This window comes from Vigna unguiculata, chromosome 3, assembly GCF_037176805.1.
Source record: "Vigna unguiculata cultivar grain cowpea cultivar isolate G323 ecotype 2 chromosome 3, ASM3717680v1, whole genome shotgun sequence".
Taxonomy (NCBI): Eukaryota; Viridiplantae; Streptophyta; class Magnoliopsida; order Fabales; family Fabaceae; genus Vigna; species Vigna unguiculata.
This window is the reverse complement of record NC_140794.1, coordinates 41261715-41282379: the sequence shown is the minus strand read 5'-3', so window position 1 is coordinate 41282379 and position 20665 is coordinate 41261715. Positions and strand designations below refer to the sequence as shown.

The 20665-nt window shown below is 34.8% G+C and overlaps 1 protein-coding gene, 1 long non-coding RNA gene and 1 other non-coding gene across 3 annotated transcripts; 2 read left to right on the top strand and 1 right to left on the bottom strand.

The window, feature by feature from the left end:
• Window positions 1-227: 227 nt before the first annotated feature.
• On the bottom strand, window positions 228-3086 carry LOC146887861 (uncharacterized). Its single transcript, XM_085670440.1, has one exon. It carries the CDS (start codon window positions 3084-3086, stop codon window positions 228-230), a length of 2859 nt encoding a protein of 952 aa, XP_085526566.1.
• Window positions 2449-2555, top strand: LOC114170896 (small nucleolar RNA R71). The gene has a single exon (XR_003601251.2). It is a non-coding gene; the product is annotated as a small nucleolar RNA R71 (small nucleolar RNA).
• Window positions 3087-11551: 8465 nt separating the features above from the next.
• On the top strand, window positions 11552-16282 carry LOC114181759 (uncharacterized). The gene is made up of 8 exons (XR_014993664.1): window positions 11552-11725; window positions 11820-11955; window positions 14393-14504; window positions 14611-14703; window positions 14786-14888; window positions 14971-15189; window positions 15897-16007; window positions 16089-16282. It is a non-coding gene; the product is annotated as an uncharacterized LOC114181759 (long non-coding RNA).
• Window positions 16283-20665: the final 4383 nt, after the last annotated feature.

Genomic DNA, 20665 nt, shown 5'->3' with positions numbered 1-20665 from the left:
TGTCACCTTAGAAACCCAAAAAGAACCTCTTAAAGTCTATCACTCAAAAATTATCTTCCTTACATGTCAAGTGTCAAACCCTCTTCTTGTGTAGTGTGTGAGTTCCCCAACAATTATCTAATGTGCTTCTCCAAATATAATTGAATAAACTTAGATTTGAGTTAGATTTATTTTTATGCTATGCAAATGAAATGCAACAACTAACATGCAAGTGACCCCTCCCAAGCTTAGATGTTTAAGTTGTCCCCAACATAAACAAAATAATTAATAATAGAAGGGGTAAAACTCACAAAATTACTGGTGGTGGAACCGGTGCATTGTTGCCGACGTTGAAAGTAGCTTTGCTTGTGAATTGACGAGGTTGTTGATACTTTAAAATTTCCAAAGTCTGCAACCCATGGCAAAGTATTAATAACTAGCAACTCCTCATCTAGAAACACCACTAAAATAGGTTGAACATCTTGTTCATTCTCATTAAACTTCAGTCTTGAAAGGTAATCAGTTATCAAATAATGTTTCCCTTGCTTATCTCGGATTTCCATGTCAAACTCTTGCATTAAGAGAATCCAATGGATTGATCGTGGCTTGACATCCTTGGATGTCCCTTCACCGCCACCTTCACTCTTGTTTTGGTCTATTCTTCTTGTAGTACTGAACAATGGCTTGAGAACTTCTAGTTGATGTGCGCATTGAACCACCTCTTCATCACTCACTTCGGCAAGTGACTCATTTGCTTGCCTACCTGACAACAAAGTGAACTCTAATGGACTCTTTCTCCCATAATTATCCATTTCTTTAAACACCAGAGACTCAATAGTTTCAGCTCGGAAACAATCCTCCTTTTCCACCTTGTGTTTCATTGTTTCATTTATGGAAAATGTGACTTTATCATCAGCCACTCTTAACATCAATTTGCCTTGTTGTACATCTATCAATGCTCTTGCCGTGGCTAAGAATGGTCTTCCCAATATAATTGGAACTTTAGTATCTTCTTCCATATCAAGGACCACAAAATCAACTGGAAAGATAAATTTATCCACCTTTACTAAGACGTCCTCCACTACTCCATATGGATAAGTCACTGAACGGTCCGCCAATTGGAGAGTTATCATAGTAGGCTTCACCTCTCCAATACCCAACCTTTTAAAAATGGACAAAGGCATCAAATTGATGCTTGCTCCAAGATCACACAATGCCTGGCTCACCATTATATTTCCAATCTCACATGGAATCACAAAGCTTCCTGGATCCTTCAACTTGGGAGGTAATTTTTGTTGAATTATTGCACTGCACTCCTCTGTGAGCATTATGGTTTCATCTTCTTGCAGCTTCCTCTTCCTAGACAACAAATCCTTCATAAATTTCGCATAGCTTGGGATTTGTTCCAATGCCTCTACAAATGGGATATTTATATGGAGCTTCTTAAAGACATCAAGAAATCTTGCAAATTGTTTCTCTTTATCTTTCTTCTTCAACCTTTGAGGAAATGGAATTGTAGGAACATATTCTCTCGTTTTACCTTTTTCACTCTCTTCATTTTTTTCTCTCTCACTCTTCTCCTCACACTTCTCCTCACAATTTTTCCGCTCGTTTTTTTCATTCTCTTTTACAATGCCATCTCCTTGTGCATTTTTCTCGCTACTCACCTCACTCTTTTTCTCATTTTCAACCAACCTCCCACTCCTCAATTGAATTGCCTTACATTGCTCCTTTGGGTTTGGAACGGTGTCACTGGGAAACGTTCCAGGAGGCCGCTCCGAAATTTGTCGTGAAAGTTGACCAATTTGATTCTCCAACTTCCGGATCGAAGCTTCCTGATTCTTGAAATTAGTCCTTGTCTCATTCATAAAATTAGAAGTTTGCTCCACAAATGTTGAGGTTTGCACAGTTAATTTCTCCACAGCACTCTCCAACGTAGAAATCTTGTTTCCTTGGTTACTAGATTGTGCTTGATATTGATAAGGAGGCCTTGGTTGATTGGGTTGATTTGAACCACTCCAAGGTTTATTTGGTGGGCTCCTCCAATTTGAGAAATTAGAAGAAAACTGATTTTGTTGTTGTCCCATTGCATTCACTTGCGCCTCTTGTTGAGTTACTTGACACTCACCATTTTGATGCATTCCTCCACAAAAATCACATAGTAGAGACGTTGTATTAACTTCTTTTGCTTGCATATTCCCCAACTTCTGCGTCAACTCGGTAATTTGTTGTGTTAACAACTTGTTTTGGGCAAGGATAGCATCCAAGGTATTAACCTCTAACACTCCAGCTTTTCTATTTTGTCGGTCAAACTGCATATTCATTGTATTACTTGCCATTAACTCCAAAGTCTCCAAAGCTTCCTCTGGTGTTTTCAAATTGAACGATCCTCCACTTGCTGCATCCAGAATTGCTTTAAAAGATGGTACAAGACCATTATAGAATATTTGGACTTGCAACCAATCTGGTAAAGCATGATGTGGACATTTCCTCAGTAACTCCTTGTACCTTTCCCAAGCCTCGTACAACGATTCAGTTTCTTGTTGCACAAAAGTAGTGATTTCATTCCTCATTCTCGCTGACTTGGATGGAGGAAAGTATTTGGTTACAAATTTTGTAGCCATATCTTCCCATGTACAAATACTACCTTGAGGTTGTGTATGAAGCCAGCTTTTAGCTTTATCCCTTAACGAGAAAGGAAAAAGCCTCAAGCGGATTGCATCATCTGAAACTCCATTAATCTTCAAGGTGTCACAAATGGCCAGAAAATTCTCCAAATGAGAATTAGGATCCTCTGAACCTGCACCTCCAAATTGATTCTGCTGGATGACTTGTAATAGTGCCGGCTTGATTTCAAAATTGTTGGCTTGAATAGGAGGTCTCACGATGCTCCCTTGGTAATTATTTGTATTTGGCATCGAGTAGTCAAGCAAAGTCCTCCTCGTAGGTTGTTCCTCAGCCATTGTTGATATGTGCTCCTTCTTATCAATTGATGGCCCTGCTTTTCTTTCTTGCTTCTTCTTTTTTGCGATACTCCTATTGTGTCTAGCAGTACGTTCAATTTCTGGGTCAAAAAGCAAGATTTTTTCTGCAACTGTACCTCGCATAAACACTTAAAGACACAAGATTCTAACAACAAAATCACGTGAAAACAACTAACAACACACAAGATAATTAAAACAGAAAAAAAAAACTGAAAACACAAACAATTTTAAATAACTAAAAATTAAAACTCAAATCTCAAGAAAATTAGATCACTAATATCAACAAAAAAATCAATCCCCGGCAACGGCGCCAAAAACTTGGTGAACGTTTGGCAAGTGAACCAATCGTTAATGTAGTAATAAAATATCGTCCTTTGGGATTGACTTGTTGAATACTAGATTCCTAACTTACGTAATTTTGAGAAATTGTGAATCAATATAATTGTAAGCATAAAATTTATAACAAAGACTTTAATCAAGAGAAGAATCGTTAGAGGATTGATTTCATACTTTTTCCTATAAAATTCTACTCCTTTTCAATTGATGCAAGTAATGTAATCATCCACTCGAGTTTACTGAGAGCTGTTTTACCCCTAATCCCTTAGCGAGTAAAATCTATTTATTGAATTCGAACCCCCAATTCCTTAGGCCAGTTTACAAAAATTCAATAAAATCATGAAAAATCATTAATCGTCTCTATTGCAAACTAATTAGATACGCCCAATTTCCCAATTGTGACATAATCTAACCTGTCTTGTTTATAATCGCAAGCAATCCCCAATTTCCCAATTGTGAAATTGCTCATAAATAAACGATAAAACCATAAACAGAGCACTGAGATGAAGAGCATTAACAAAACATCAAATGTAAAGAGTAGAACCTATAATCCAAAGTCTTACATCAATCCTCCAACAAAAAGAAATTAATTCTGCATAATGAAAAGAAAAACCCAAGCGGTAGCCAAAACAGATGAAAAATCAAGAGCAGGAAGAAGAAGTTTTTCTTTGTGAACGCTCCCCTTTTATATTTCCTCCACGTTCCTCATTGCTAAGATCCCTTTCTCTCTCCTCCAACCGTTTCCCCATATCTCTCCTCTTATATTTTCTTTTTCTTTTAAATCTTTTTGAGTCCACGTAATCTACAGTTTTTCTCGCTAGAAAAACCACAGGTCGTGGAAAAATCCACCAGGCACCTGTGGAACACCCTGTTTGTATCCTCCAATTCACTGCACCAAACCACAGGTCGTGGAAAAATCCACCAGGCACCTGTGGAACAAACTGTTTTGAAACTTGCATCTTCTGAAGCCACATCCACAAGTCGTGGAAGACTCTACCAGGCACTTGTGGAACATACTGTTTTGCATCTAACTTACTCCTTTCATACCTGTTTACACAAACAACACACCAATCCCAATGTATGATCCGAAACTAGATAATGCATGATGAAATGAGTCTAATAATGCACAAATGAATAAAAATGTCCTAAACTAATGCATGAATATATCTATATATGATATGCTCATCAGTTAGTTTGCTGTGATGGGCCTGATGTTGCTGCTGTGCTAGTTTGTTGTGATAGGTGTTGTTGTTGTTGTGATGTGCCTGATGTTGTTGCTGGCACAATTGATTGACTTAGTGGTGGCACAAGTTTTTTAGGACAAACAGTTCTACTGTTACCAATTTCCCTGCACGCAGCACACCTTTTGCGAATTCCTCCTTTTCGTAATGTGGTGTCATCCTTTTTCAGCTCCCAAGGTTCCAATCTTCTTTTCTTTTTAGGTCATCCAGGCATAATTCTTTTGGTTGGGGGCAAGACATCATGATATGTTGTAACTTCCCATACCTGCTGGTGATTAATAGGGTAAACTACTGAGTTATACGTCTCCTCATAGGTTGACATCCTGAACCAATAGGCTATGAAATCCTCTCCTTTCAGATTCAAAAATTTCATGGCAGAAAGTGCGTGGCAACAAGGAAGTCCACTTATGCTCCATTTCTTGTATGTGCACTCCATCTTGTCAATATTCACCACAAATTGTTCCCCTAGATTTGAAGCATGCCTCACTTCAAACAACTTCTCGGCTGACCATCTGTGTGTAATACAACAAAAATATAATTATGAAATCTCAAATCTGTTAAGCTTGCTGACATAAATATATATAAACTTCTTACGTTGGTATCCAATGTCTAGTTAAGCTTGATTCCTTCTTAAGCCTGTCAACAATTCTGGGACAAACTGAGCCTTTAAATGATTTCACCTTAGATCTGTTTGTGGCCTACCTCTTCATGATATAAACATGAATGTCCTCCAGCATACTTATGATTGGCTTTGTTCGAGTCTTCACTAGCACATTGTTGAATGCCTCACACATATTATTAACCAAGGTGTCACACTAGGCTCTTACAATGAATCTAGATCTTGACCAAAACCTAGTATCACATAAAAAAATAATTACTTTTTAATCATGCAGTAAATATGATGTAAGAATTCAGGATGTTGTCGCAACCGGAATCGTGACGGGACAACGAACCGAAAAGGAAAACGGGTTTGAAAAAGAGAATTTGAGTCGCCACCATAGTTATTTTTGGAAAACTATGGAAAACCATAAAAATAAAGCAAGTCTGCGAAAAACCAGATTTTTGGATTCGAGAGTCGGTTACGCGTAGGGAAGGTGTTAGCACCCTACAGCGCCCACCTGAAGGCGGTACCTTTAATTAAATATGAAAAGTTGATGTGGTTTTCGAAATATTAATTTCCCCTAAAAAGAAAGAATAAGACAAAAATGCTAAAAAGAAACAAAAATATTTTTTTAATTTTTTGGGTCCGACAAGGATTGACCTTGGTCCTACGTATTCTCATTAAAGATGAGAAATCAGGGTTACGTAGTTCTTTAAAAGATATTTGAAAAACAATTGAGAAAAAGATTTGATTTTTTTAGAGGTGAACTTGACAAGGACTGACCTTGCTCCTACGTATCTCACGGTGGAGAATCAAGGATCACGTAGTTCTTAAAAAGATATCTTGTTTAAAAACGTTGATGTTTTTATATTTTGAAATTTTATATTTTTTTTTGTGTTTTTGAATTATTTGAAAACATGTGTCATACGATGCGAGCGATCCGACATACACTAAAATATAAAGAAAACTATTTTGGTATTTTAAAAATGAGTCACACAGTGTGGGCGACCAGACAAACACAATAAAGCAAAAGAGAACATTTTTCATTTTTAGATTTTCCTATTTTTTCTTTGTAATTTTTATAATTTAAAACATTTTTGCTTTCTCTTTTTTTTTGAGAAAAAAAATGATAAATAAAAAAAAGGATAAAAGAAAATTTAATAACAAAAAGGACAAAAGTGAAAGAAAGAAAAAAAAATTAATAATGATAATAATAGGGTGCATGAGTAATGTGTAAGGTGCATGAAGTAAACATAAAACACAGGCCCAAAATAGGATAAACATAAACAGGGGTGCAAAGTTATCAATTATGGTGGTGCACGAAGTAAAACATGAAACAAAGGTGGCAGGGGTGCGAGATTAGTAAATATCAAGGGGTACTCGCAGATAAAATTAAAACAGGGGTACGAGATAAAGGAAAAAAGGGGTGCATAGAGTAAAACATGAAACAATACACAAAAGGGTGAGAATATTAAAAGTGGTGGTGCAGGAAGTTAATGGGAGCATATTTAAACCCAAACCCAAAAATAACTCTAATAATATGAAAACCCTAAAGAGGTTTCTTCCTTATCTACGCTCACGGCACCAACCATCACCTACCAATGGCCGGCCAATGCCAATGTCTACGACGCCGACCACCGTCGACGGCCGCAACACTCCCATCGTCGTTTCTCATTCTTTCTTCTATGTATGCACGCTTCTTCAATCGCAACCTCACTTCCAAACACGAGCCACCACCTCCAGCCCCAAGGTGATGACATCGCTAGCTTCCTGGCCCGCCAGATCCACCGGCGACGGCTTCAAACGTTACCAGGTCGCCGACCACCATGACACCCCAAACGTCCCACTTCCTTCTTCCGCGAGCCACATAAGGTCTGGAACTCGCGCCGTTGTGCTTTACTGTTGCGCCCTCAACTATGCCGCACCCCTATCACCCAGCCTGTTCGAACTCCGACTCGTCGACGGCATTGTCGCTGACAACTTTTTGTTCTTCTCTGCCTTACCGTTCTGTGTTAAACGCATGTGATTGTGGTAACTGTTAGAAGTGGGGGATGATAGTGAAGATGATGGTGAAAGGAATGGAGGGTGAAGGATGATGGTATGAATCTGTTATGTTGGTTTTGTGTAGGTTCAAGATGAAAGTGATAATGGAGGGATTGGGAGGAGGTGAATCTGTTGAGTGAATCAAGGGGCAACAATGGGTTATGGTGTTTTAGTTGGAATCCTGAGGACGAAGGTGTTGTTTTTTGTTTTGCAGAGAACAAAATGAGAAAAAGCCCCCATGAGTGAAGAAGGTGAATCCTCTGAATGAAGTGTCTCTGATGATATTTGTTGTGTCTCTGCTTTGTTCCCTTCCCACCTCGAGACGTGGGATAAGGCTGAAAGCAGATGTTGCTTCCTACTCCTTCCTTCTTCAACCATCATGACCATGGCCAGCTAGCTACCACCTCTAACTATTAGAGACCTTACATTAACCTCTTGGTCTTCTCTTTTTTTTTCATTTCATTTTTTTATATACATATTTTTTGAAAAAGGAACAAAATAAAATAATAAAAAAAGTAAACAAAATATGATTAAAATCAAAATTTAAAATTAAAAAACAAAAATTTAAAATTAAAATAAAATAAAAAGATAAAATAACATAAAATAAACAAGTTAAAGAAACCAAGATTAAATAAAATAAACAAGATTAAACTAAATTTAAAATGAGATGAAAATAGTAGGAATATCCATCCATGTTCACTGTTTTTTTTTATTTCCTCCATTTCCTAATTATTTTCTGAAGAAAAAAAATATTATTTTTTACCCGGACGAAATTGGGTGTTGACAGACGTCATATCTTGGAGGAATACTAATCAAGTGTTTAAAGGCATCTTCATTGACCTCTTTAATGTCCCTCATTATCTTCTCCCAAGCATACGGATGTGTGGCTCCTGCAGCCTTCCACATGAGACGTTTTAGATTTTTGCCAGGGAATTTCTTTTTGAAATTAGCATACAAGTGCCTAGCACAAAATCTTTGGTCTACTCCAGGGAGAAGTTCTTGCATAGCTGGGAGAAGACCCTATGTTTATATATGAAAAACAGACTCTAAAATTAGCATACTGCATGATGTTAAAATACAAATTAATTGAAATAATAAAGCTAATGTTTTAGGAATAACCTTTTGTTGGTATGATATAAAAGTGCATGACGCAAAAACTGAATCCTCACCAAGATCATTAATCAAAAGCTCTAAGAACCATTTCCACGAATCCTTATTTTCCACTTCTACAACAATATATGCTAGAGGTAAAATATGCTCATTCCCATCTCTTCCAATTGCAATTAATAACTCACCACCATACTTGCCTTTGAGAAAGCAGTCATCCAATCCAATGAAGGGTCTACAACACGTGAAACTATCTTTGCATGCCTTCAAGCATGCATAAAATCTCTTAAATATGAATTCACCTTCTATGTTCTCAACATTCACCTTTACTGTATTGTTTTCAGCAACTCGTGTGCATAATCATATATTCTCTTGAACTGTTCTGAAAAAGACCCATCCACATGGTCTCTAGCAATAGCTCTAGCCCAAAAAGCCATGTGTCAAGAGATACCTACGTTCCATTTTCTACTAACCTTGTCACGAATGTCCATGACCTTTATATTAGGGTTTTCTCTAACTGTCTTTTCCATCTTCTTGCTTAGCCACTTTGCATTCATTAATTTCACGTTAAAATCTCTAGAACACGTATGCTGATCTATTATTTTCCTAAGTTGGCATGACTTCATTGCACCCATATAACCACAATAAGCATACCATTTGCATTCTCCATTTGCTCCCAAACATTTTACTGAAACCCTCTGATTGTCATTTTTTACAAATTTTAAACTTTTTCTGTTTGCAAGTGCATAGGTTCTAATTCTTCAATGAATTCATGTTTCTCTGTGAAATAAGTTCCTATTTCCTATCTATATTTGTCCATCTTTTTTGGCATTGAAAATGTAGGAAATGACCCATAACCCTCAATATCATCATTGACCTCATCAATGTCTGAATCACTAACCAATTCATCTGAATGTCACTCAAAATCTGACCCTCCACCCTCAGTCCGTCATCATAATCTGAATTAGTTGACTCTTGTGTTGTGTACCAACCTTCTCCACTGGATGCACTTTCAATATCACATTCCAAATTACCATCCCAATCTGAATCACTATGTCCATCACGGTTAATGTTAACATCAACAAGACCTTCCTCATTGAATGATTCAGCCTCACCTTATACCCTCTCTTTGCTACATTTTCTTCTACTCCGTGACCTTCAGGATCCTCCCCTGCCACTGTATCAGTACCAACATGAACTTTACCTTCAGGATCCTCCCCTACCACTGCATTAACCCCTTCCTTTTCGCCTTCAACTTCATCAACATCCACATTACCTACCACTACTTCACCTGCAACATCTTATTCACCCTCACCACCCTCCTTTTCCAGTACTTCACCTGCACTATGCTCATGACCCTCATTCACACAATTAACTACACCATTAACCTTAGAAGGACCAACATCCCCCATACCAACACCCTCTATCATGTTGATTATTTCAGGTTCTGTCATTTCGTGAACCACATACAAATGAACTGCACCATTTAACCTTGCTAAGTTTTTCGTATGAGTGGCACCTTTATCATTACAAAGAAGCTCCAATTTATCTTCTAATACAGTCCCACCTCCTAAACAATACCACAACTCCTTCAAAGATACGTTTCCTATCTCTTTTAATCCAACAATAACCTCAAAATATCCCCACGTATCAGGATCACAGAACCACGTGGTTATTTCCCCATCATATTCCAATTTCCCATAACTAATAAAGTGGCCACTATGGTGGACCACCACTTCAAAACGGTCAACAAACATTCTATATCTACACCTGTATACATTGCCCCCAAACAAATTCAAATATTACAATTCATACCAACACAAACAACACATAACCAAGCATTCAAAAAAGGGACCACAACATTAAAAAACACATACTACAATGCATATACGATCACCGATTAAAAAACACATTCGAATAGGGGACCACCAATAAAAAACAATTTCAATGTCGAAAATAGGGGGACTAGCAACATTAAATCACATAATAAAAGCAATACAACATCATACCCAGCCAACAAAACACCACAACCCCAAAACGCGAAAAAACCCTACACCTATTCAACTACAACATCCAGTGATCAACCCATACTCACCTTTAGGACTGGCGCTCAAGCACGACCACGAAGAACGAGAGTAACGCTCTGAAATCCACCTCTGAAATGCTCGATCTCACCTATGACCACGCTCGATCTCACCTTCGACCACGCTCACGGCATTCGCATTCGCTCACTTCCATTGACTTTTCCAAATCCAATCCCTAATTACTTAATTTAGGGTTTCAAGCACAATCAATTTTTTAATTCTCAGTCCACGCACACAATTTCCAATACTGAAAATAACACACAAAGCCACGTCACAAATTCAAAACAAAGTTAACATTAATAAATTTAACATTGTTAACGATTGTGCTGATTTAATACTCATTTACAAAAATGAGGACGAAATTAAGATCAATTAAAATACGAAGACCAATTTAAGATTTCTGAACCAAAACAAGGACCAACAAATTATTTTAACCATATAATATATATATATATATATATATATATATATATATATATATATTATTGTCATTATTGTTGTTGTTATTATCTTATTATTATTATTTTGTACATGATCCTTAATGCATGCATTTTACCTTGGGAATGACCCACATTTTACCTTAGGAATGATCCATACATACGTATTTCATGTTACTCTAACTTTTTTAATATATATTACTTTTGTTTATAATATTTCAAATTTAATTTTTTTATTTATTTTATATGGATAAATTATTTTACAATATATTGTTTTAAGTTGTTTGTATCTATGTGTGTTTTTATTAATAAATTTTAAGCTCAACTTCAACTTTGTATTTATTTTGTACGGGATCCGTAATATAAAACCTACCTACATTTTACATTAAGAATGATTGTGCATAACCATTTTGTTTAGATATGGTATAAATTTTAATTATACAAAAATATTGTTTTACTTTACATAATTAATACTAATAATATATTACTACTGTTAGTATCAATATGGTTAGTATTAATATATTAATGATCATTTAGTCATGGTTAGTATTAATGATCATTTAGTAGTGTTAATATTATTCTGTTAGTACCAGGGGTTTTATGATAAACCCCAGAAAATTTTTATTTCCCTCCAATTTTTTTTAGACCCCTTTTATATATATATTTTTTAAAATATTTTTATCACTTTTTGTTTGTATGTTAGAAAAAACATACACAGTGCCAACGTTTGAATAACTCACCTAAGACACAGTATATTTCACTTTCGTCAAACTTTACCTTTCTCTCGTCAAACTTCACCTAAGACATAATTACGTTTTTCCTCAATCTCACTCTCAATCTCAATCTCACTAAAACCATTTGCATGCAGTTGTAGCTCGCGATTTCGTTCAAATTTTCACCGATCTTCCAAACGGTAATGATTTCCCCTTTCTTTTTTTTAGGTTTTCAAATTTTTTCGTTTTGTCATTCAATTCTGACTTTGAAACTGCATTTTTTGCAATCTACAGTGCATCTTTGTTGCTCATTCAATGGCTTTTCATCTCCATTGCGGGTTTGGTTGATTGTGGTCTCGGACGTGGACTGGTTGGACATAGCGAAACTTGGAGCAGAATGTTGGGGCAAAGAAAAAAGGGAAAGTGGAAGGTGAAGCAAACCATTACCATATAAATGAGTTATAAGTTGAAATCAAACTTAACCTAAAATTTTAGAACAATAATATTATAATTTTATTTTCTGTATTTCACGTAAAATCTGAAGTCACCTTTACAGTAACAATTACCGAAGTAGAACCAATAAATGATAAAAGAAAAGTTTGAAATATGCCTACTCTGTTTATTAATAGTTTTATTTTTCTGTTCCTTTTGATTGGTTTTGTACATGTCATGAAGACTTAAAACTATTCAGGTTGCTTTGTACTTTAGGATGTTTATGGGATTGTCTTTTATAGAGAAAAAAGAAGAAGAAAAAAATGAGAGTGATAGTTGTTGGTATGAAAAGAGTAAATGGATAAGCTGTGACAGAAAAAGAGGGTGAAGAGAGTGATAGTTGTTGGATCAGCTTTTCCCATTATTAATTTTTTTTCAACCTTTTAGGGACCCTTGCATTATTTCAATTAGTACATTAGATTAATCATTTATGCATTGTATTTTGCCACTTCTTCATTGGAGTTTTACAAATTTAGGATTTTACAATTACATGTAATTACAAATTTTGGTGGTTTAAAATAATTCTTTTTCATTAAGTCAACTTTGTTCTTTGTTTTGTGTTAAGCATGTGTTTGATTCATGTAATTGAATAAAATTTTCATTTTCTTGAAATTTAGTTTTGGCTCAGAGTCTTATTCGAACACTTTCCTTCCCTGTGTCTGATTGCATAGTTTAATTGAATGAATTTAAGACATTGTTCATATCTCCATTTTCGTAGTTCCCAAAGTTCAATGGGTAGGGACTTGCTATGTGTGTCGTTCTTCACCATGTTTATGGAGTTTAGCAGTATTCGAGTTTTTAGAATCTAAACTTACAACCAAATTAGAAAAACTGTGTTAGCTTTGGATTTATATATATATATATATATATGGAGGATGATGCGATTAAGGGTATGCTAGCACCAGTACCACCCCTAACGACGGTGTTGCCTCTTTTCAGTTCTCCTATACTATTTCTTTTGTGTGTTTTTTCTTCTTCTTTATATTTAGGTTTTATCAAGTGAGACAGTAAAAAATAATTAATTTTATCACATATTGATTTAATGTTTATCCAAAATATATATATATATATATATATATATATATATATATATATATATATATATATATAATGGTAGCTGCATAAATGCTTCTTTAGTTCTTTTTCATTTGTCGTTCAAACCTTACTTGAATCTGTTTGCATACTAAAGAACTTAAAATAGTTAAGTGTGATAAATGAGATTAATTAAAAAGGTGGGAGTAACTAAATCATATAAGGTATAGTGAAATGATCCCACAGCTATTCAAAATTAATATGCACGTTTAATTTAAGAAAATTTTATTTTTATGATCGATTATGTATGATTATGTATGACTTTTTTTTTCTTTTATAACGTTTTAGTGTTTGAGAGAAGAATCATGATAATTTCTTTTTGAAGGTTTTTTTAGTAGTTACTTTTTTCTACTTTCAAGAGAGGGTGTTATTATTTTAGTAATAAGTTCCATTTTTTTATTAGTAATAATATATAAATAAAAGAATGTGACATTAGATGTCTCAACTCATATATAATACCAATAAAAAGTAGTAAGTTCTCATGTTGTTACGTTGACACCTAATAATGATATTAGAGTTTGGTTAGTATTTTGTTGCAATTGATAGCAGAAAGTATTGTATGAAACTTTTAGTATGTTATGTGATTGTAACTGGTTTCTAGTGTCATTTTTATTTTTGGATGTAGAGTGTAGTTGTGTGAAATACATGTCTAAGAAAGTTCTATTAAAAGAAAGATTCGGTAATTAAATGTGTTTATTAGTGATTGAACTTTAATTCTTAGGAACTTACTTTGTGTACTAGTCACAATTTGTCGTGATTGTTCTAAATAGACAATATTATTTATTGTCAAAAGTACACAAGTTGTTTTTATAAGCCATCATGAGATATAAAAGTTCAATTATAATATAAAAAAAGCACCAATACCAGTAATCACTTTTTCTTTTCAGTTAATTTTAATTTTGCTCTTATTATTAAGTTTTTACTATTTTTTTTGCTTTAACACTTTTGTTTTCCATTCAGAGCAGCACTTATTTTTGAAGTTGAGTTACTTTTCTTTGACTAAGGAAGAACTCTAGTTTGAAAATTTTGTCAAAGGAGAAGGCAAGGCTTGAGTAGTAACATATGTGTTGCCCTGAATTGGTGGCTTAATTAAGTGTATCAACAATGTAGATTTTCCTTTATTACTTTATTGCTGATAATCTGAAACTAGAGTTTGTGTTATCACCTTGTGTGATATAAGATTAATAGTTTAATGTGTCTGCATTACATGCATGACAAAAAAGAAAATTGTGTGTATGTTATTGTTGTCTTGAAATGACGTATCAATTTCTTGACTTGAACAGACCCTATTCTAAATGGACAAATCTTGGATAGAGATGCCTAGAAATACACCTCAATATATGGAAGGATTGAACATATTTTTGGACTTTTCATTTGCCAATAGCAGTGTGAGGGGTAAGATAGTATGTCCGTGTCCGAAATGCAATTTTTTGGACTATAATTGAAACTTTTTTTCATCAACCTTATTCATTATTATTAATTTTTATACTTTGGTGATTAGGACCATGCCCTCAAAAATAAAAACAATAGGGCAAAGCAAACCATTGCTCACACAGGTGGATCTAAGAGCTTTGCAAGGAAAAGAGATGAAATGGTGATAATATTACATATCTCCAAATTAAATTTATGTTTTAATTTTTTGAATTGTGTCATAAAATTTTTCTTCAAATCTATAGGAAAAAGAGTGTGGCCAAAAGGTCAGTAGAGGAGAGGTATGGATAGCCACCCACAAGCATGCTAATGGAACATTTGTTAGTGATGAAGCAAAGGAAAATTGGTGTAAGTTTGATTCTAATAAACTCTATAATTATCATCCACAATTCACATTATTTTAATTAGTTTCTTCTTGTGTTCCGTATAGTAAAAAATTCAATCATATGAATCAAAATTATCAACATCCCAATCAAAAGATGTATCTAGCACCGATTCCTTAGCTTTTGCTTTCGGAAGTCAAGAACATTGCGGACGTGTTAGGGGCTTAGGTTTGGGACCTTGTCCATCTAAAGTGTTTGGCTTCAATGCACATTCATATAGTGGGGCGTCTTCGAGTTGTCCTTCTTATACACAGTTACAAAATCAGGTTAATAATTTCTTATTTTCAATTATTGCTTTTTTTAGTTTATCTCTTCTGTATAATGATATTTTATTGCCATGAATATAGTCTTTTTTGTTGTCATATTGGGAATATAGAACCCCACTTTTAAGCTGCACAGTAGCATCCCACATGGTTTCCAAAAATGTGGTGAAAGGCATGCTTTCTATTGTTGTTAAATCACCTTAAATTTCTATTGTTGTCATTGTTATTATTGCTATTATTATTAAGACATCATTATCCTTATTTGGGTGTATGTATCACATTGTGAATGTGAATCAACTTTTAGATTCTACACTACTTGATTATCCGGATATCCATATACATGTATCAGAAAAACCTGATGAACGTCTAGTGATAATAAAAGCCTCCTACTAAATGTTAGTTCTCTCTCCCTTGTGCATATTTAATGTGAATGTTAAATAAATTTGAAATTTCAACCTTCTACACAATGATTGAAAATAATATATGGTTTATTATCTCTCACAAAAAGCATACAGGCGCACTAGAATTTATTTAATTTTGATATGTACATGATGTATTGGATCACACACTACAAACAAAAGAAGATATGAACATGATGTAATATGTTTCATTATTGATGATTTTGAGTTTGATTTAAGTTTGTATTATTGTTAGGCATGTTGTAAAATGCAGACAGTTTGATTAATTTGATTAGTTATGTTCTCAAACAGGTTTCTTCATTAACATTGCAAGTCAATGAAATGAAGGCAATGATGACTTTCTTTGTACAAAACTATCATGGAGAATTGCCTCATGACTTTCCTGTGTTTCATTCATCATCGGTAATATTTAAATTTTAAGTATATTAATATATATTTTATATTGTGAAGAATGTTACCAATTATTATTATTTTTAATGTTAGGTATCTGATCAGGGGAGTGTTCCCAATGGAGAAACAAATGACTCAGATCAAGATTGATACAAAAGAGTCTAATTAGACTTTCATTTTATTTGACTTTATAACAAGTATAACAAAGATATTGTAATATTTCACTAGTTTGAACGTTTAAACTTTATTATTTATTTTGAACTTATAGACTACGTTTCTTGTTTTTATGAATGCTATATCTAGTTATAAAAAAATATCTAAATGTTAGAATTTTTTCATATCATATGTTTTATGAATTATATGCGCTCAAAAAGTATAATAAATAAAATTAAGGGAATTTGAAAAGTAAAAACATTAATAAATAATGAATTGCATTGTAGGGGTAAAAAATGAACTTTCAGTACTATTATACGGTATAAAGGATTTAAAACTGTTATATATTTATAATAATATTGCAAAAATAATAGCGTTGCAGTTGTTGCAACGTGAGCAAGCCTCCCTCCTTTTTAGGATGGTTTGTAGCGAGATCTCCTCCATATGTTGATCCCCCACATCCACTTTTTATGGGATATTATTTTCCACACTAGGCTTCTGTTACATGAATTTTTTAAATCCATTCATCACACAACCATTTTCTGATCTCTTTTTCTTATTTTTCTTCCTTTTCTCTCTTCTCTTATATCCTGGGTTACTTACTCTTTAAAGTGTTTATCTTGCTAGTTTCTGTTATCCTCAGGATATATATGAGATGTTCCTGTTGTATCCTGGAGAATTTGCGCATATCCTGCGAATAAATCCTTAAGGACCGTGTTTCCAACACGCCTCAAAAATTCCTTTTATTTATGTTTTTATCTTTTTTATGCATATTTGCTAATAATCTTAAGGATTTATCTTGTTTAATAGTTGACAAGAGATAACATATGGAATGTTATTTTGTTTATAAATTAACTTGCTGAAGAAAAAAAATAACTATGATTCTTCCCATTGTACGAGACTCGTCCCTGTTTGATTCTGAAACACCAGGACTTCTTCTGCAACAACACTCTGTTAGAGTTCCAAGGTGAGAGTCGAATGATGTGGTGAGGTGGATAAGAAGATCTCCGACGAGCGTCAAACAGCGGTTGCGACTTTCGTAGGTGGTGGCGATGGGAAGAAGATGTTCTCTACTGGCTGGCACGTTCAAATCGAGGAGGGAGAAGCCTCCGATGACGGGAAGCTCCGCGGTGGTGACGCGTCTGACGGTTTCAGCATTGCCGGCGAAGGCACTGGCATGGCGTGGCGGTTGCGCGATCTGTAACGGAGAGTATCAGAGCGTCTTTTGTTGAAGAAGGTAAGAGGTATGGTGTTCAACGTTACCGGCAACAGCTCAGGTGGCGGCCGGTGTCGCTTTGACCATGACTCTGGTGGCTCAGGCGAGGGCTGGGCCAGTTATGCAGCTGTGAAAACCATCTCACTGACATGAAGAAGGCACTAGATAGGATGAAGACACTGACAGTGCCGGCGTCGCTGGCGTGGTGATCGTGCGAATGACGACGGTAGTCGACGGAGGCGCATTGCGGTGGTCGTCATGTTGTTTGAGGGAAGGGAAGCAATGATACGGAACCCACACCACGAACACAGCGTTAAAAGGAGAGGAGAATGTTTCTGGAAATGGAAAAAAAAAAAGAAAAAAAAACCCTTTAGGGTTTCTTTTATTCCTACTTGACAAAAAAAAATAGAGGAGAAGATTACGGAATAAAGAAGAAGTGGCTCTTTAATGATTTGGGATAAACTTTTAAAATCATTGCTGCATTTGGTTTCACTGCAGGGAGGTCACATGGCTATTCACGTAAAACCTCATATATGCATATGTTGGTTGGTCCCACGATATTTTGAGATCAAAGTGGGCTTTTTTATTGCACTTTTGGAATTCATCAGGTATTTATTTGCATGTGCCAATCATAATATTTAAGATCGTGGGGTTAGATAATTTTACTCAATTATTTAAAATAAAATGTGTGAATGAATTTAACCTATTTTTAATGGAAAATAAAATAATTATTTGGGATATGGCTTTTTTTACCTGATGATTGATATATGCAATTCTAAAATATAAGTTGTTTCTAGATGAAGTCATGTGATGTTTTTTAAGATAGAATCATAAGGAATGGTGATAGTATTACTATCCCAAAAGTGTTCTTGAGAAACTTCTTAGGAAGTTTAAAATTTATAAATGAGTGAATATCCCTTATGATACTAATTAGAGGAAAATAGAGGAGAATTATTTTCTCAATCTTAGTATGCCCAGATAATTAGGAGCTCACTACCTGTAATGGTCTTTTTTAGACTAGGTGTTGTTTATGTAGTAAGTAGACTGAGAATATACACTTAATATTCTAATTAAGAATATTGAGACTTATGAGATGCTTACGAGATTCAATGGAATATGTCATTGAATATAGTGGATTTTCCCATTGTACTAGAAGGGTGCAATGGTGCTAACTGAATCTCTAATTCAAACGAGACAAATCCATTAGTGGTAATATGTTCACACTTGGGGGTAGTGTGATTCCTTGGAGATCAGCCAGACAAATGGTATTGCTAGATCAACAAGAAATATGAGTATGTTGTTCTGAGAAGGACTGATAGTGAAGCTGAGTAGTTGACGAACTTCTTAGCTAACATTCCACTAGGAATGAAAATACATTGTGATTGCCAATCGGTAGTAGCTACTGAAGAGTGAAACAATCTCCATTAAGAATGTGAAGTCAGAATGGAATCTAGTAGATCCTCTGACAAAATACTACCACAAAATATGATTATAGAAACATCGAGGGGAATGAGACTTGAGCCACTTGAAACAAACAAGTGATGGTAACCCAAATTGCAGATCCCATGAATAAGGTTCATATGGGTAAGAACAAGTCACTTGTTAGTTCTGATAACACTAAATTAATTGATTAATTTTAAATCAATTATGTCCATTCCTATGGTGTGTGTGAAAGTGCTAGAGACTGCACTGTTGAGAGGTTAAACTTTGTAATTAAAATTCTCTGAGGTGTAAGAATTTTAACTTAAACAAAGTTTTAATGATTTTCATATCCCTTATGGGTGGTGTATGATTTGCAGCATACACTTGATGAAATCACCTATATGAGTGTCGAGTGGGGCCGCTTGTATGAGATATTAGCATGATTTCTAGAGCACTCATGAATACTGGACACGTACATGGCCTAGTAGCGCAACACAGCGATAACAGCAAGAATTGTGGGGGTGTATTGTGATTGATAAACCACTAACACACAACAAGTGTCTTTGGTCCATATAGCTTGTTATACCAACTACATTGTGTGTTAAGTTTCTCAATCTAGGACTGGTTCATATAGCTTGCTATACCAACTCTTATGCATTACATCTAATATGAAACCCATGATTTTCTTTCTTTCTATCTCTTATCTTTTGCAATATGTGGGGGATTGTTATATATTTATAATAATATTGCAAAAATAATAGTGTTGCAGTTGTTGCAACGTGAGCAAGCCTCCCTCCTTTTTAGGATGGTGCATGCTGTTGTAGCGAGATCTCCTCCATATGTTAATCTCACATCCACTTTTTATGGGATATTATTTTCCACACTAGGTTTCAGTTACAGAGCATGGATTTTTTAAATCCATTCATCACACAACCATTTTTTGATCTCTTCTTTTTCTTCTTTTTCTTATTTTTCTCTCTTCTCTTATATCCTGGGTTACTTACTCTTTAAAGAGTTTATCTTGGTAGTTTCTGTTATCCTCGGGATATATCTGAGATGTTCCTGTTGTATCCTGGGGGATTTGCACATATACTGCGGATAAATCCTTAAGGACAGCGTTTCCAACACGCCTAAGGAATTCCTTTTATTTATGTTTTTATCTTTTTTATGCATATTTGCTAACAAAAACTACATACAAGAAATGGGTACTAGGGTTACAAAACCGCAGTGAATACCAAGGATTCTAAAATCGCCGGTAATTACTAGGGGTTTTAAAACCTCAGATAAATACCAGGGATTACTAGGGGTTTCATACCGCCGATAATTACCAGGGTTTTAAAACTGTCGATAATTACCAGGAGTTTTAAAACCGTCGGTAATTACTAGGGGTTTTGAAACCGCCGGTAATTACCAGGAGTTTTGAAACCGTCGGTAATTACCAGGGGTTTGAAACCGTCGATAAATATTAGGGGTTTCAAAACACCGGTAAGTGCTGCTTTACCAGGGGTTAGTGAAAATCGCCGGTAATCCGTTAACGACGCTGGTTTTTCTATGGGAAAAACAAACCGCCGAAAACTCCTTTAACGGGGGTTTAAACCCCCGGAAATGCCATAAATAACCTCTAGTAAAAATTATTTTTGTTGTAGTGTCATAACGCATAATATACCTGAATTTTATTTTAGATATAACCTGGGTATATGATTTTCACGTTATTCAAATTCTTTTATATATATATATATATATATATATATATATATATATATATATATATATATATATATATATATATATATATTTCAATTAAAAGATACTCTGCTTTTGTATTTTTATTTTGTACAAGATACATGACGAACAATGTGATACCCCTTTTTAACTTTCT